The 17,697-nt window shown below is 38.8% G+C and overlaps 1 protein-coding gene across 1 annotated transcript; it reads left to right on the top strand.

Annotated features, from left to right (window-relative positions):
* The first annotated feature begins 2,805 nt into the window (after nt 1–2,805).
* Nucleotides 2,806–17,311, top strand: LOC142159466 (glucosylceramide transporter ABCA12-like). Its single transcript, XM_075214366.1, has 5 exons — nt 2,806–2,929; nt 7,848–8,066; nt 8,610–8,806; nt 10,916–11,073; nt 17,087–17,311. The coding sequence occupies exons 1-5, from the start codon at nt 2,841–2,843 to the stop codon at nt 17,309–17,311; spliced, it is 888 nt and encodes a 295-aa protein (XP_075070467.1). The 5' UTR covers nt 2,806–2,840.
* Nucleotides 17,312–17,697: the final 386 nt, after the last annotated feature.

Below are 17,697 nucleotides of genomic sequence, written 5' to 3'. Positions count from 1 at the left end.
CTCACATATCTCACACAAGACACTGCAAAAACTAAAAGTCATGCACTCATCATCTCCTGCATTGACTATTCATCATCAACATTTATTTATATAGCGCCAGCAAATTCCGTAGCGCTTTACAATTGGGAACAAACATTGATAAAACAATACTGGGTAATACATACAGACAGAGAGGTAAGAGAACCTTGCTCGCAGCCTTGCAATCTATAGGACAATGGGAGTTAGAAACACAAGGGCATGTGCTACATCATATTGCACAATGGACCAACTAGAATGCAAAGGTAAAAGTATTGAGTGGGGTGTGTGTGTTGCAGTGTTGGTCAGAGGGTTGTTGTCTTGCGTTAGCTGTGTAGAGGATGGTAATAGGGTAATCTAGGGAAATTAAGATGGTGTCTGAGGAATATCATAACCTTGTCTGAAGAGGTGGGTTTTCAGTGAACGCTTGAAGGTTTGAAGACTAGAGGAAAGTCTTACTGAGCGAGGGAGGGAATTCCACAACGTGGGTGCAGCCCAGAAAAAAACCTGTAACCGAGAATAAGAGGATGTGATGAGAGTGGAGGAGAGACGTAGATCTTGTGCAGAATGGAGGTGTCGAGTGGGGAGATATTTCGAGACCAGTGAGGAAATGTATGTCGGTGCAATTTTGTTGATGGCCTTGTATGTTAGTAGAAGAATTTTATTTTGGATTCGTTGAAATACAGGCAGCCAATGTAGAGACTGACAGAGTGGCTCAGCAGAGGAAAAATGGTTAGTAAGGAAAATCAATCTAGCCGCTGCATGCAAAATAGATTGTAGGGGTTCAAGACTATTGCAATTGCCTTACTTGTCTTCCCCGAATTAGACTATTACCACTATGATCTATTTTGCATGTAATAGCTAGATTTATTTTCCTTGCAAATTGTTCATCCTCAGCTGAGCCACTCCTTCAGTCTCTACATTTTTTGCCTGCTTTTTTACCAAATCCAATATAAAAAACTTCTACTAACATGCACATCAACACGCACAATATGACTTAAGCGTTCTCTGAAAACCCGCCTCTTAAGGCAAGCTTTTAATAATCCTCAACCACCCTTTGAACCTCCCTAAGTTAGCTATTACCACTCTTTACACACTTCACACAAGACTACAACCCTCTGACCCCATGATCAATATTACTGTGTGACTTATTCATATGGCCCACAAGGCACTCTTTAACTCTGCATTCTGACTGGACCAATATGCAATCTGTGGAACTTTATCTCATGTATCAGACTCCCATTGTCCTATAGATTGTAAACTTACGTGCAGGGCCCTCTTACCTCTCTGTCTGTCTGTATTACCCAGAATTGTTTTATTACTGTGTTTTTTCACAATGGTAAAACGCTACAGAATTTACTGGTGCTACATAAATGCTGTTGATGATTAATGAGAAAATATAAAGCTTAGTAGTAAGCCATGGTGAGAAACAGAATATATTGCTATGTTAGAATGTAAACCATCTCAGGCAGGGTCCTCTCTACCTATTGTCCCACGTCTGTCTACTGTCCCTTATAAGTCCTGTCACATCTTTTGCTGTGTGAGTCCCCATAGCATTACTCACACTAATCTGTGCTACTGACATGTATTACCTCATCTATTTGATACTTGCTTCTGTATCCGGCGCTATGGAATCTGTGGTGCCTTATAAATAATAAATAAATAAATAATAATAATAATTGTTGATAGAGTTACCCAGACAGACTCACGGCTGAATCATGGAATACATCCATTTTGATTCCTTGATGAAAGATAATATATGAGAAATGGCAGGTGAATGCTTTTATAGTCACTATAGGTGTTTCCTTTTGATTAATGTTTGTTTTCTTGTGTAAGTTTTCATTCATTTATTTTATTTATTTAGGAATCTTTGGCCACAGAAAGGCGTTGCACTTCCCATTGATATGCACCTGCTGGCAGCAACTGTTTAGGGCTAAACAGAAACAGTTTCCAGATTTAAATATGGTGTATTTGAATGAAAACCAACAACATAAAGGTTAGTGTCAGAGATATTTTTAAAACTGGTAATGTGTGAAGTACAGTGTTCCAATCCCCTGGTCAGTTATTAGTAAAAGATCATGTTCTCATAACTTTCTATCATTTTGTAATGATTTCCCTGTCATGTCATGTCATGAAAGGTGGACGAAGCTGCCTCGGAATTTTGTGTAAATTTATTTTCAGAGGTGCAAAGTTCCTACAATCAACTTTGATTTGTGCTTTTTTTGCCTAATTGAATGGCTGTTCAGACCTCTATTTATATATTCTGCATTCCATATATAAATGATCTTATAATCTATGAATAGAGTTGGGACAACAATTGTATCAATTAATTCTGCTCTGTGATATGGTTGAGCTATAATAAGAGAGAAGTCTAGGTGGCACAAAAATGGTATATGGAATTGTACAGAGAACACTTCAGACCAAATTGAGCAAAAACAAGTAAACTTCTACATCCAATTGTGGCACATGAAAATATTATGCAGAGCAGTTTTACATTTCTCTCATATCTGCAATATCCATCAATAAATAATTACACTATCATCAATATACTGCATTTTGGCTGTACGCAAAAACAGGTTAAAGAAATTTTGGTATCATACATTTTTTCATATTTAAAGTGTGTGCTGTCTTTGGTCTTATATAGTTGTTAATGGAAAATTAAAATGATAGGATGATTTTACTTTTAATAATTGCTCTGTTTTATTACTGTCAACTTAATAGGTTCTTTGGATGAAAAATTGCATTTGGGCGTCAATGAATATTTGTCCACAATAAGATCTGTAGTCTCTTTATATTCTGTCAGCAAAATATATTCAAATAAAAAAATGGCAGTAAAGGATTTAAGCCTCAACTTTTATGAAAATCAGATTACTGCTCTCCTCGGCCCCAATGGTGCTGGAAAAACAACTATCTTGTAAGTACAAGTATATTGTTTAACCTGAAATAATATTGTCAAGGTGTAAATATTGGTACACACTACAGAAAATGTCTCCCATTGAGATATCTGTAACAAGTTTGCAAACGATTAAAAGTGCCGATGAGCATAACAATTCATGTGTACACACCTTACCTTCAGATCGGTGCTCTTCATCTCTCATAACCATCTGCTGAAAAGATTGTGACTCTGTAAGCTTCACAGAGATCTGCCTACACTGCTGCCCGTAAGTGCATACACACTTCAGAATTTGCCCGACATTGTTCCATTGTTATTAGAGATTTTTAGTTAGTTTACGAAATCCAATCAAATGATACAATGTGTTTTGGTATGATAAAACATGATCATGGGAGCATGCACACTAATGCAATATTGGACCCAACAGTGTTTATTGTGTGATTGGCAAGATAGTTGGGTAAAAAAACTGTAGTGTGTACCCAGCTTAACAGGTAAATATATTGTACAATTCAAGGTGAGTACATTCTTTAACAGTTGCAATTAGATTGCAAATGCTTCTCAGTGTATATAAGCCGAATAAATAGAAATATATAAATATGGCATTAAAGAAAATATTCTATGCATATAAAATGGCGATACTACCATGGCGATGATGAATAAAATATCTTCAGTGTTCATATCTTTCTTTATTATGGGTTTATTTTATATTCTGATTTAATAGCTGATGTTTTTTGCATTACTATTAGTGATACTAATAAGGTCAAAGGCCACTCCGTAATATTTTGCTGCATTTATGATTGCAGTATAAATTTAATTGATATAATTAAGACAACAATAGAGGCAGCACACTTGAACACATTCCCTTTACAGAAGGCATTTTTTGACAACCCTTGTGGGAATTTCCCTACAAAGTGTCCCCATATGAGTATTGACCCTTTATTAACTTGATTTCTCTTACCTATTTTAGCTATTCACAACAGACTTCACTAGGGCACAACACTGCCATTTTTCTTTCAGTGCTATTCCTTTCAATATCAATAAGTATTTTGTCAACCATATTTTTCACTTCCACTGAGCACTACTTAGTACTTTAAGTGACTCATTGCATTTTATGTGCACTGAAATAGAGGTTAATTTGGGCTGATATTATTTAACATTTCTGTTCTAGGCATGTATACTTTACATTAGAATACCACCAAATACCCTTACAATGGAATAGTGTTAGAGTACAAGAGAGATGCCAGCATTTCCACTCACTGCATAAGGAAAAAAAGATCAAATCAAGTAATTAAATAAAAAAAAAGTGCATAGAAGTCATAAAGAAAAGAAAAGAAAAATCCACCTTCCTTCCCTATTCTGTCACTCTCTAAATGATGCCAGAATCCACCTTACTCCCAAATTATTAATTTATGCACACTGGGAAGTTGCACTGCCTACAATTGTGGTATATTATTATATATATGATAGTGCTATAAAATACATATTGCTGGTATTGCTATATGAGGAGAAATATTTGATTTAATTTATAGGTATATCACATATAGCCTGGACATTGATCGAGTGGCAATGTTTTCTATTAGAAACAATAGATGAATTTCCACCTGAAGGGACCAGGGCTTTATGTGTATAGAGCAGGAAAGCTGGCTATGGTGGCAAACTGCTGCTTTATGGGCGCAAGTGACTCCTCATCGAGTGGCAGATCTATAAACTGATGGATGCGCAACAGGAAAGCCTACAGCACCACCTTCAGCACACTAATAAAGGTCGGCTGGACAATCCTGCTGCAACATCCACTGTGGTCTGGAATGACACAGAAACACAGAGATGTAACACTGCCAAGAGTTTGGTCAGCAGTGGTATTGCTGTAGGATGTAGTGTACAGTCATGGCCAAAAGTTTTGAAAATGACACAAGTATTATTTTCACAAAGTCTGCTGCCTCAGTGTGTTTAGACCTTATGTCAGCTGTTACTATGGTATACTGAAGTAAAATTACAAGCATTTAATAAGTGTCAAAGGCTTTTAGTGGCAATTACATTAAGTTTATGGACAGGGTCAATATTTGCAGTGTTGATCCTTCTTTTGAAAGACCTCAGCAATTTGTCCTGGCATGCTGTGAATCAACTTCTGGGTCACATACTGACTGATGGGTGCCCTTTCTTGCCTAATCAATACTCAAAGTTTGTCAAAATTTGTGGACTTTTGTTTGTCCACCTGCCTCTTGAGGATTGAGCACAAGTTCTCAATGGGAATAAGGTCTGCGGAATTTCCTGCCATGGAACCAAAATTTTGATGTTGTCACTTTTGCCTTATGGCACAGTGCTCCATCATGCTGAAAAAGGCATTGTTCATCACCAAACCATTCTTGGATGGTTGGGAGAAGTTGCTTTTGGTGGGTGTTTTGGTACCATTCTTTATTCATGGCTGTGTTCTTAAGCAAAATTGTGAGTGAGCTCACTCCCTTGGCTGAGAAGCAACTCTACACATGAATGGTCTCAGGATGCTTTACTGTTGGCATGACACAGGACTTATTGTAGTGCTCACCTTTCCTTCTATAGACAAGCGTTTTTTTCAGATGCTCCAAACAATCTGAAAGGGATTTCCTCAGAGAAAGTGACTTTACCTCAGTCCTCAGCAGTCCAAACCCTATACCTTTTGCAGAATATCAGTCAGTCCTCAATGTTTTTCCTGGAGCGAAGTGGCTTCTTTGCTGGCCTTCTTGACACCAGGCCATCCTCCAAAAGTCTTTGCCTCACTGTGCGTACAGATGAACTCACACCCAGTGTCGGACTGGGACATGAAGGACCCACCGGGGAAACCAATGACTGGGGCCCACCAAATACCATATAGTGCTGCAAAGCGGATGCTGGTGCACTCAAGACAGGAGGTTTTCATTTTAGACAAATACACTGTGTGCACTATTGTTAGTTGCACGCAGTTCTGCCTTCACGAGCAGTATAGTGTGAAGCAGGACATACTTCCCAACTGTCCTTATAGTTGGACCAAATCCTGAATAAGCAAGACAGCCACAAAAATTCGGGACTGCCCCCATCAGATTCAGGACAGTTGGCAGACTGTCCTGGTCTCTCCTACCTTTTCTTGTCATTTCACCACCTGTGGATGCTGGTGTCTTAGATCAGTTTCTGCTTGTCTTAATCCTTGGAATGTTCGGGTCGCTATTGAAAAAAAAAATGGGTACATGAAACTTAGAAAACTCCAACCAATCCTATAAAATCAACAGCACAAATTTTAAAAATTAGGCCTCTATCCAACATTAAATTAATAGTATTCTCATTTAATAAATAAACTTATTACACTCCCTCCAAACAGCCACAGCAATGAATTAACAGCATTTACATTTAATATAACCATTTCCCACGACCCTCCTCGGCATTAAATAATTCATATTCACATTTAATATCCCTCCTAACCAAACTCAGCCCCACATTCAATTAATAGCAGTAAACCACCCCAAAATTAAATTAAAGGTCCTGTCACCCCATCTTAATTTATTAGGCCCCACTATTAAATTAAATAACCCACCAATAAATTAAATTGCCCGACCATCACCTCACAAATAAAATACCACCCATTAAATAATTAGCCCCCACCTAAACTCTACCATTAAATTAATAGCCTACCTCCCACCCATGTACTATTAATACAACCCCACTCCTTTCCCTCATATCACACATTATATTAAAAAAAACACTCCCTCACACATTATGGCAGCCCGCTCCCCTGTCACTCACACAAATAGCAGGGCCCCCCTCCCCTGCCAATCACACAAATAGCAGGCCCCCCTCCCCTGTCAATAACACAAATAGCAGGGCCCCCCTCCCCTGTCAATCACACAAATAGCAGGGCCCCCCTTCCCTGTCACTCACACAAATTGCAGGGCCCCCCTTCCCTGTCACTAGCACAAATAGCAGGACCACTCTTACCTGTCACTAGCACAAATAGCAGCTCCCCCCTCCCCTGTTAATCACACAAATAGCAGGCCCCCACCTCCCCTGTCAATCACACAAATAGCAGGGCCTCTCTTCCCTGTCACTAGCACAAATAGCAGGACCCCCTCTTCCCTGTCACACACAAATAGCAGGGCCCCTTCTTCCCTGTCACACACAAATAGCAGCCCCCCCTCCCCTGTCACTAGCACAAATAGCAGGTCCCCCCTCCCTTGTCAATCACATACATAGCAGGCCCCCTTTCCTGTCACTACCACAAATAGCAGCCCCCCTCCCCTGTTACTCACACAAATAGCAGCCCCCCTCCCCTGTCACTCACACAGATAGCAGCCCCCCTTCTCCCTTGTCACAAATAGCAGGCCCCCCCTTTCATTTACACTTACCTTATTGCTGGAGCCTCCTCTCTGCGTCGCTCCATGCTCCCTGTGCAATCAAAAGCAAAACAGGAAGTAGCGTGCGTTCCACGGTTGAACGCACGCTACTTCCTGTTTCCTGTTTAGTGAAAGTGGCTGGTCCCTGAGGAGGGATCAGCCACCCACTGCCACACTGACCCCACTTTCCCCCACGCGACACCTGGCACCTGGCCCCCGGCCCCCACTGCCACCAATTAGTCATGGGTAGAGGAAACATTTTTTAGCTGCGCCACACCACAGAAGAGGTTGGAGCTATTAGGCATCAGGGCCTACCGGTGGATCCACCGGCCCCCCATCTGCCCAGTCCGACGCTGCTCACACCTGCCTTCTGCCATTCCTGAGCAAGCTCTGCAGTGGTGGTGGCTCAATCCCACATGTCAGTTATATCTCTTTTTGGACCACAAATTATGTTCTATTTTAGAATTGCCAAATACTTCTCCTTTGTGCATTTGAAGGGACAATCAAAATGGTAAAGAAAGGCCTAATTACATAAGTTCAAAGGATAAACTAGAGCATAGCATACTAATTTTACTATTATTTTTTTTATTTTTGTAATTCAGGTCTATGTTGAATAGTCAGCTATTACCTACTCTGGGAAAAATCTTTGTCAATGGGAGAGATATGCAAACAGAACTTTCGACTATTAGAACGGAGATGGGTGTTTGTCCACAGTATGATGTCCTTTTTGAAAATCTGACTATAGAAGAACATCTCCTGCTATTTGGTGCCCTGAAAATGCCTACTTGTCCAAAGAAACAATTGTACCAAGAAGTAAAACAGTCAGTATAAACACATTCTCTTTTAATAAATTTATCACCTTCAGCATGTAATTACATTTATAAAAAAGTTAGAGCTAAACATTAATTGACAGTAAGAGTACTAGTTTTTCTTTGGTTGTCAGAACACTTCAGTGGTTTGGTCTACAAAATAATTTATCAGCTTTACTACCTTGTCACTGCATGGCCCATCATACTAAACTCACAGATTTGGACTTGGGCTGTGTGTACTAACTGATTTTAATAATGTGTTTGCAAGGATAAGTTTGTGGAAATAACAGAATTATTTATTATATACATTTTACTGATTCAGGTCTTATAGAGTCATGGATACATAATTTACATAGTATACTGTAAGTTATGTACATACAAAATAGCACCTCACAGCCCCTGCAACCCTAGGCACAGGCAACAAGGTTACTTGTTATTAGCAGACAATAGTCATTTTTTTAGCTATTATAGTTATTTCCCATGTATGAAATTAACAATTTAATTTTACGTTTTCCTTAACTGTAAATGTAAAATACGTTTTTCTTCTTGCTTTAGAGCCATCAAAGACGTTGATCTATTCCAGCATCGACTGAAATATACCTGCTCATTATCTGGAGGAATGAAACGAAGACTCTCTATTGCCATTGCATTAATTGGTAACGCAAAGACCATTGTTCTTGATGAACCTACCAGTGGTGTGGATCCCTGTTCACGTCGCAGTATTTGGGATATTTTGCTCAAGCACAGACAAGGTAATTTATTTCTTCTGCTATTAATTTTGAAATTCATCATGTGTGAATATCTGTTATAGGCTTTCAGTTAGGTCATTAAGGGAGAGAATTTCTAAATTGCAGTTTCACCAAATTGAAGGTTTTCATGCTACATGATGTGTGGTTTGCAAACTATACAATTTACTAGAGGTAAAATTGCATATCAAATAGTATGAAACCAAACTAAGTCTCAAATTAAGTTTGAAGACCTTGCTGGGATACAAACATCCCAATTATCAACCAGCAATTTGGTAAACAGCATTGTAAACATATGCTGTTTTAGGTATCTCGTCTAACAGTATGGGTATTAAAAATAAAATAAAATAAAATAAATGGACATGTCCATCCCTTAAAGTAAATAAACAGCCCAAAGAAGAAGGCCAAAAATGACCGACCCAATTCCAAATACCACTATACCCCTCCTGGTATTTCTGACCTTTAGTTACCAGGGTAAAAATATGCATAAGTAGAGTGATCAGTTTTTGTGCAACTACAAGTGCCAGCATGCCTAGGGCCCTCTTAACAACATTTTGGGACCCCGGGCAAAGCCGTGCACCGGGGCCCCTATATATATAAAAAAAAAAAAAAGTGATTAAATATATGGGCCCTGCAGCCCAGGGGGGCCCGTCAGAGGCAGCGCAAGAAAAAAAAAACCTGAAAAAAAAAAGATGGAAATACTTACCTTGCGGTCAGCTGCCGATCCGGTTCCCTCCCTGGTCTCCTCCTCCGTCGCGCTCCGCAATGGATGTCGGACGGGTGTGATGATGTCATGCCCAACATGCACTGCGAGCACCGCACGGAGGAGGAGACCAGGGAGGGAACCGGATCGGCAGCTGACCGCAAGGTAAGTATTTTCATCTTTTTTTTTTTATTATTATTTTTTTTTTTTGCGCTGCCTCTGATGGGCCCCCCTGGGCTGCAGGGCCCCCGGGCACCTGCCCATTGTGCCCAATGGGAAAGACGGCCCTGAGCATGCCCATGGGAATAAATGTGTACTTGCACTTAGAGTGCAACAATAGTGTGCAATATAAGTGGCCTCCAATCCAGTAAGAATGCAAAAATGTCTCCCATCAAATTTCAATTTTTTTCTCCAATAAATACTTACCTAAAATCTTCTTTCATTTTTGGTCCATTCATATCCTGATGGGGAGCTTAATCCAAAAGGTAAAAAAAAATAATCTTAACGAGGAACCGGCCTTTGTAGAATGACCATGTGTTTTGGACTTGAGGAGCTGACTAATGCACCAGATATTTTAATAAGGCCTCACAGATTATTGCATTCACAGTACCAGAAATGTCTTCGAAATTGTAGTTGCTTACAAATAATATGTGAAAAGAAGCGTAATTAGATAAAAATGAACTTCTGGCTTTCAAAACTAGCATACAATTACTGTGCCATATTATTGCCACTTTGTATATAAAGCCTACTAAGCCTACTATAACGACCTTGTGAGGTCTCTGTAAGCTGCCCTATGTGTAATCTACTATATAAATGCCTAGTGGCGTGTGTGAGAAAAAAAAAACCAAGCTGCAGCGCCACCTGCTGGGCAGAGTTATACACTGACCTATATATTTCTTGAAGGAGAAGGGACAGTTGGGAGTGGTTGGTGGTTGCCGGGGGTGACAGTGGGGAGTTTTTAACACCTTAAGTAGCTTGATGAAGGATGTGGCGATAAAGATGAAGGATGAGGTGATGGAGAAAAATGATGAGGTGGTGACATGTGGACAAAACCACGTTAAAAAAGGGCGCTTGCGTCGGGAAGTAACGCTCTTCCCCTGAGGAGGCCTGGGCTAGGCCCAAATGCATGACAAGAACCTTTTTAACACCTTAAGTAGCTTGATTTGACTAGAATGCATGAGTGTCATGCATGTGTTAACTTGTATATAATATGTTGCGTGGGTATTGTATTAGGAATTTCCTCCATGGCAAACACTGGTCTGGGGAATTGTTAACAGGGGTATGATGTGTCCTATTTCATGTGTGCTGCCCAGGGCCATGTGATTCTTATTACGCATCTGTGTATTCTAATAGTAATAATTTATATGTATATATGACAAAGCAATCTGTTTTTCTTCTTTTACAAACCACAGGTCGTACTATCATATTTACTACTCATAATCTGGATGAGGCAGAATTTCTAAGTGATAGAATTGCAATTATCCAAAATGGCACATTAACATGCTGTGGTTCGCCATCATCCCTTAAGCAGAAATATGGACATGGTCATGAGCTGACGCTCATAAAAACGGTATATATTGCACTGATTTATGTATGTTTTTTAGACGGCAAAGAATAAGGTTATGTACTTTTATTTCCTGTTGGCAAATTAGTTTTCTGCTTTCATATATATTCATTTGCATTAATAGAAAATGCAAAAGTTATGTATGCAGGTTTTGGAAGATTCTAAAACACTTTACCACAAGCAAATATTTATAATTACTGCTCACATAATGACTATTTACATAATTAGTAGTTCTAGCACATAATTATTTACAGATTGAACCAAGTTATTCTTTTAAAATACAATTTTATAAAGATTTTATATTAAAAGGGTTGCAGAAAAAAAAAACAAATGGGATAGAGTTACAGCAATACATTAGCAAATAAATGCACAGCATGACAATTCTAAATAGTCAAAAACTTTCAAGTTGTCTAGAATTACAGTATACTCGGGTACCTTTGAAATTAAATGATTGTTACAAGGGAAGGACTTAGTACAAAGTCAATTTTCAGGGACTAGAAAGAAGAGGGAGGCACACTGATTCCAGAAAGCAAGGCCAAACAGGGTCAAAATATAAATCTTTTTAAGAGTCCTGGGTTAGAATGTATAAAATGCATTTGCTATATTAGAATAATTTTCTAAATTCTGTCATTTATGGCACAGCTAAACAGGTGCATGAAAGACACCAAAAGGGAGAAGGAATGCTATGTCCACATTGGGGCAAAGGCATGCCTGAGCCTAGGGGCTTGATGCAGTGTTGGCTTTAAATGGGCGTAATTTGCGCAAAAGAGCCTGCACACAAATTTATAGTATCTACTCCTATATGTTGAGTTGCACATACTGTATCTTAAGATCTGTGCAGATCAGCACATAGGAGTAAATGAGTGTGTATGAATAAATCATGATGATACTTTATTAAGTTATCATCATACTGTTGATACACTAATCATCATCTTGATGATGATAATGACTGGTGCTTTAATGTAGTTTAAAAAAGTATATAAATACACTAATAGCCAAACTGATCTGGGGACAAACACAATGGGGTCACCCCCCTAAAAAAGTGTTTAACAGCACTAAACTAGAATAGGCTGGGCCTGCATTCCCTTGTTATAATGTCAACCATCCTTAGCCTATTCAGCACCCCTTGTGCAGTGGGAGTGGAATGATAAACTTTAAATGGCTAAATATGTATTTTTCTTGCTGGCGCACTACTTGTCCCGGCAAGTCCAGGGAAGACTAAAGTGTTTGGGCATGATGGCACTTATAGAGCTACAAGCACCAGCATGTCCTGTCATCCAATATATTCAATATATGTAGAAGTTTTTATGTATTAGCAAATTATAAAATAAGTTTGTTGCTTTGTCGTGTTGTCGTTATGTCGTGTTGTGGTAAGATTTCCTTCCAGCAGTCAAACAATTGTTTATAACCAAAAAATTATGTTTTCAATATGCGGCGCTCTATTGCTATGTCCTGTTGTCGTTATGTGGTCTAATAGGATACTTTTTTGATACTAAATAACTATATAAGATTTGGCAGCTTTACCATGGAACTCTGGAAGATATTCGCCAACAAACAAGAAAATTTCTTCATATACGTATATATATATACATAAATATATATATATATATACGTATATATATATATATATATATATATATATATATATATATATGGATAGATAGATAGATAGATAAATAGATAGATTAGCTGTGCTGCCTGGGTTTAAATCTTCAAGTTATTAAGTTATCAATGAGTTGGTTGTAACTGTCAACATTTTAAAAGTAATCAGCAGCATTTGTCATCCAAATCCATCCAGTGAAAGACTCAGAACAGGCTCCCTGGGTTAGAGTTCTGCCCAATGTACAGCAGGTCCGACCCTAACCCCCCTAAAACCTGGCCAGGATCCAACTGGACCACCTTGCGTTGGTTTCATCCAAATCGGTGCAAGGGTGTCCGAATGCATAACTGAACCGAAAAACAAACAGACCAATGATTTTTATATATAAAATGTCATCCAAATCCATCCAGTGGAAGGTCCAGAACAGTCTCCCTGTGTCAAAGTTCTGCCAAGCATACACCAACAGGAGGCCCGACCAAGACCCCAACCACTCCTTTAGGCATCCCAGACCAATTGCCACCCCTCTGTGAAGTTTTCATCCAAATCCATTCAGTGTAAGGCCCAGAACAGGCTCCCCCGATCACAGTTTGGCCCAGTTTACACCAATAGGAGGTCTGACTGAGAGCTCAACCCCCTAGTATGTCTTCTGGAATCCAATGTTACCACTCTGTGAAGTTTTTGTCCAAATCCATCCTGTGGAAGGCTCAAAACAGGCTGACCTGGTCAAAGTTCTGCCCAGCGTACACCAATGTAAGGTCAGACCAGGACCTAAAACCCCTAGTATGTCTTCTGGTATCCAATGTTACCACTCTGTGAAGTTCTTGCCCAAATCCAACCAGTAAAAGACCCTGGGTCAAAGCTCTGGTCAAAAAATGATGTTTTCAATATTTGTCGCTTTGTCGCATTGTCACGTTGTCGTTATGTGGTCCAACAGCTTACATTTTTTATACTAAATAACTATGTAAGATTTGGCATGTTTACCTGGAGAGCTGTGTAAGACTTTCGCCAACAAGCTCACAAACAAAGAAAGAAACAATCTTTTTCTTTTGTATACAGTATATAGAAATAAATACACACACACTGTGAACAAAGTCATTTATAAAAATCAAATACACCCCCACAAACCCTTGTACTCTGTTTTATGTCACTTATCCACTTGGGATGATCCTCTGCTTTCTTCCAGACTATTAAATCATCATAATCATCATCATTTATTATATATAGCGCCACTAATTCCGCAGCGTTGTACAGAGAACTCATTCACATCAGTCCCTGCCCCATTGGAGCTTACAGTCTAAATTCCCTAATATAGACACACACTCACACAGACAGACAGAGAGGGAGAGACTAGGGTCAATTTTGATAGCAGCCAATTAACCTACCAGTATGTTTTTTGTAGTGTGGGAGGAAACCAGAGCACCCGGAGGAAACCCACGCAAACACAGGGAGAACATACAAACTCCACACAGATAAGGCCATGGTCAGGAATTGAACTCATGACCCCAGTGCTGTGAGGCAGAAGTGCTAACCACTAGGCCACTGTGCTGCCCACAGTTGAATAAAAAAAAACACCCCATCTTGGATGTAGAGGACTTGCTCCATAAGGAACCGCTATACGAATGACAGGCGCTGAACTTGTCACACTAATAAATATCCCATGTATGGTCTCACCACTAATCACAATTAACTACATTGCTAGATTGTAGTTCACTGCTGATACATTAGCCGTTAAGAGACTGCTTCTGAATGATTGACCAGCTAGTAAATAGGCATGCTCACTGGAGATTTCCTAATTTTGCATTGGGAATAGCTAGCTTGTAATTCATCTTGTCGTTGTAGGGGGGTTTTATTCCCATATATTTTTGTCCCCATATGGAATATGTGGGTCAGAGAAAAAAATAGATATTCGTTAAATATTTATTAGGGAAACATCTTAAATTGAAAAGTATGAGGCCATATATATAAGGAATCAATAATATTTTTTGACAAGGGAGTACTACAGTATATATATGATATTATTTTAAAAAGGAAGCACTATATATGATTTCATTCTACAAGTGGCCACTGTATATTATTTTATTTTGAAAAGGGACACTATATATTATTTTATTCTACATGGGGAAGTATATTTTGCTTTATACTATAAGGGGGCACTATATCATCATCATCACCATTTATTTATATAGCGCCACTGATTCCGCAGCGCTGTACAGAGAACTCACTCACATCAGTCCCTGTCCCATTGGAGCTTACAGTCTAAATTCCCTAACACATACATACACACATACACACACACACACACACACACACACACACACACACACACACACACACACACACACACACACACACACACACACACACAGACAAACAGACAAACAGTCAGACTATATATTTTTTTAACTATATTTTGGGGCAATTTTATTAATTTAACAAGACTATGTCACAGATCGGGGTTTTAGTCGCACTTAACATGTCCGCTACTGTAATTTCACAGTTAACTGGGTCCCTCCTGTCGTCTGCAGCATTCCTTACAACCATATCTTCACTTGTAAATAAACACATGCTGTTTGTTCTGTTGCACAGGCGGGGCAATCTTGGATTCAGTCAGGTGACCATTCCATACCAACTAGATTCAGCAGCTGTGACCACATGATCTGTGCAACCAATAGCTATTAGGAACTATTTAAACCTGCAGCTGAGACCTGCTCAGATTGTCAAAAAATTCTCAAATCTGACTCAAAATCTGAATCAAATTTAGCTTTGAGCATCCATTGGGTTTTCTAGGTTTACTTTTGTTTTTTTTTTCCTATGTTTTCCCTCTTTTTGAAAAAGAAAGAGGACCCTAAAGATGGAGTTAGGGCCATATTAGTGATCACTTACAGAAAGGAAATGTAGCGTTGAGTTTGATACTCATCTGCTCCAAGCTGCTATAGATCAAATGTTCTCAGTAACATGTCAGAGCTCATCTTGGTAAAGCATCCTCTGAAAGGACATAATGTTTCTGCTGTTTTGATTTAAAAGGAAGAGCAGGAGAATATCATAAGTGAGTGGGGGCATTAAAAGTCTGGCTATTATGGTGCTTGAGGAAGCCTCACTCAAAAGGCATCCAGCTGTGGGCAAATAACAGCTGTGCCCCAAAGGATATTTATCTATATTTGTAAAAAAAAGGGCCTTGAACTTGGGTGAATTGTGATTTTGTTGAGAATATTGTTGATATCGTTTAAACAGAAATGTTCGTCAGTACTTGTGTCATGTAGGCAATCCATTTTTTTTAAGAACAAGCAAGTCAGATGCAATTCTGTTCTAAGGGATCTATAAATAGGCTTGCCTCTAGGTGCAGACCTTAAAGTATTGTGTTAGACGACATATAGAATTTACCCAGAATTTCAAACTGGTTTCCTGTGCTTAATGATTGTGATGATTATAATTCAATGAATCTTTTTATTGAAGCACAGATGCTAGGATGAGTCTGGTCAATTTGCTTTTGAAGAAATATTATGTATAATGATGTTTTGTGATGAGATGTGGCACAATGAAGACATCATAAGAATACCTATGCAGCAGTCAAGAGACTTGCTGATGATTGTTCCAATTGAAAAAATCAGTTAGGGACTTCTGGATATATTGGGAATTTTTGAATATGTGAGAAGTCTCAGAAAATGTCAATCCACTTCCTAATGCTATGCTTTCTGTGTCCCTTTACCATATATCAAAGGGGAGCTTGTGTACTCTTTATGGAGTGCTGGATAATATTATTTAATATTGATGTACACAACTATTCAAGTATCAATGGCAGAGGAGAGTATGAGGTGGAGCCTGAGTTGATCTAAGTCCTAAATGGGGGTGTCCAGTTTCTTTGTGCAATGTAGGGGATTTGCACATGAGTATTTGCCATGTAATACCCGTAGGTGGATCTTCCCACTTTTTACTGGCAAGTGGCCCTTCTTGTGGTCAAGGACCTGAAGCCTCAGGTGGGTGTATTTGCTCTTCAATCAATCAGGATGTATGGAAGGCTAGTGGGTGTCCGAGTAGCCGGCTAGTTTGATCTGATTAGAAGTTGGCATTTTTAAAGGCTGATGTCTCTCTCATCAGCAGCGATTGAGGGCCTGATCATAGTGTAACACATGCCAAAGGCATCCACAGTGCAAAACCAAGCCAAGTCTCAGAAGTCTGACTGTGTGTGTAAAGCGTAAGCTGGATGCTGGTAGGTAAAGAACATATGAGTACAACAGAAGAGACTAACCAAAGTGAGTAATGCAATATAAACAGAAATTATAGCATTATTCTTAAGTAATGACATGGTAAAAGAGCAAGCACAATCAGTTGTACAGAAAAGATATATAGATATGGTACATGGAATATAATGATGCACTTTTATTTTTAACTTTGCTTACACAGTCTTTCATTTTTTAATAGAATGATCTCACAAATATTACTCAAGTTACTTCACTGGTACAGGAGTATTTTCCATCAGCGTTTCTTAATAAAAACACCCACACTGGACTAGTATTTGTGATCCCAGGAGAGGTAGATGCAGCAATGTACAAACATCTATTCCAGAGATTAGATAACAATCTACATCCCTTACACATTTCTGGCTATGGAATTACTGGTGCAACTATGGAGAAGGTAGGATCTTAATTTTTCATTCAAATTCATTAAAATACATTGATAATGTAAGTTTTCTATTTCATAAAAGTAATCTGTGAAGCATTACACTCACTTTTCCTCTAAATGTATTGTGTGTCCTGTAGGTGGTCTTACTCATGTCTCTTTCCTTTTCCTCCCTCACATTTTATAAATGCTTTGATGCATGCAATTGGACTACTGGAGTCATAATTTGATGATCAAATAAAACAGTTGACTCATATAGATTTCAGGTTTTAATTTAAATGTTTATGTAGGAAAAGTAAGAGCAACTAAAGAAACATATTTGCGATTAAAAAGCACAACACATTAATAAAAAAATTAAATGCTAGCAAGGTGACCTTTAATATTCTTTAAAATTATAGTTCATTGTCTATTAT

Source organism: Mixophyes fleayi, chromosome 5 (genome assembly GCF_038048845.1).
Source record: "Mixophyes fleayi isolate aMixFle1 chromosome 5, aMixFle1.hap1, whole genome shotgun sequence".
NCBI lineage: Eukaryota > Metazoa > Chordata > Amphibia > Anura > Limnodynastidae > Mixophyes > Mixophyes fleayi.
This window is presented reverse-complemented; position numbering and strand designations above follow the sequence as displayed.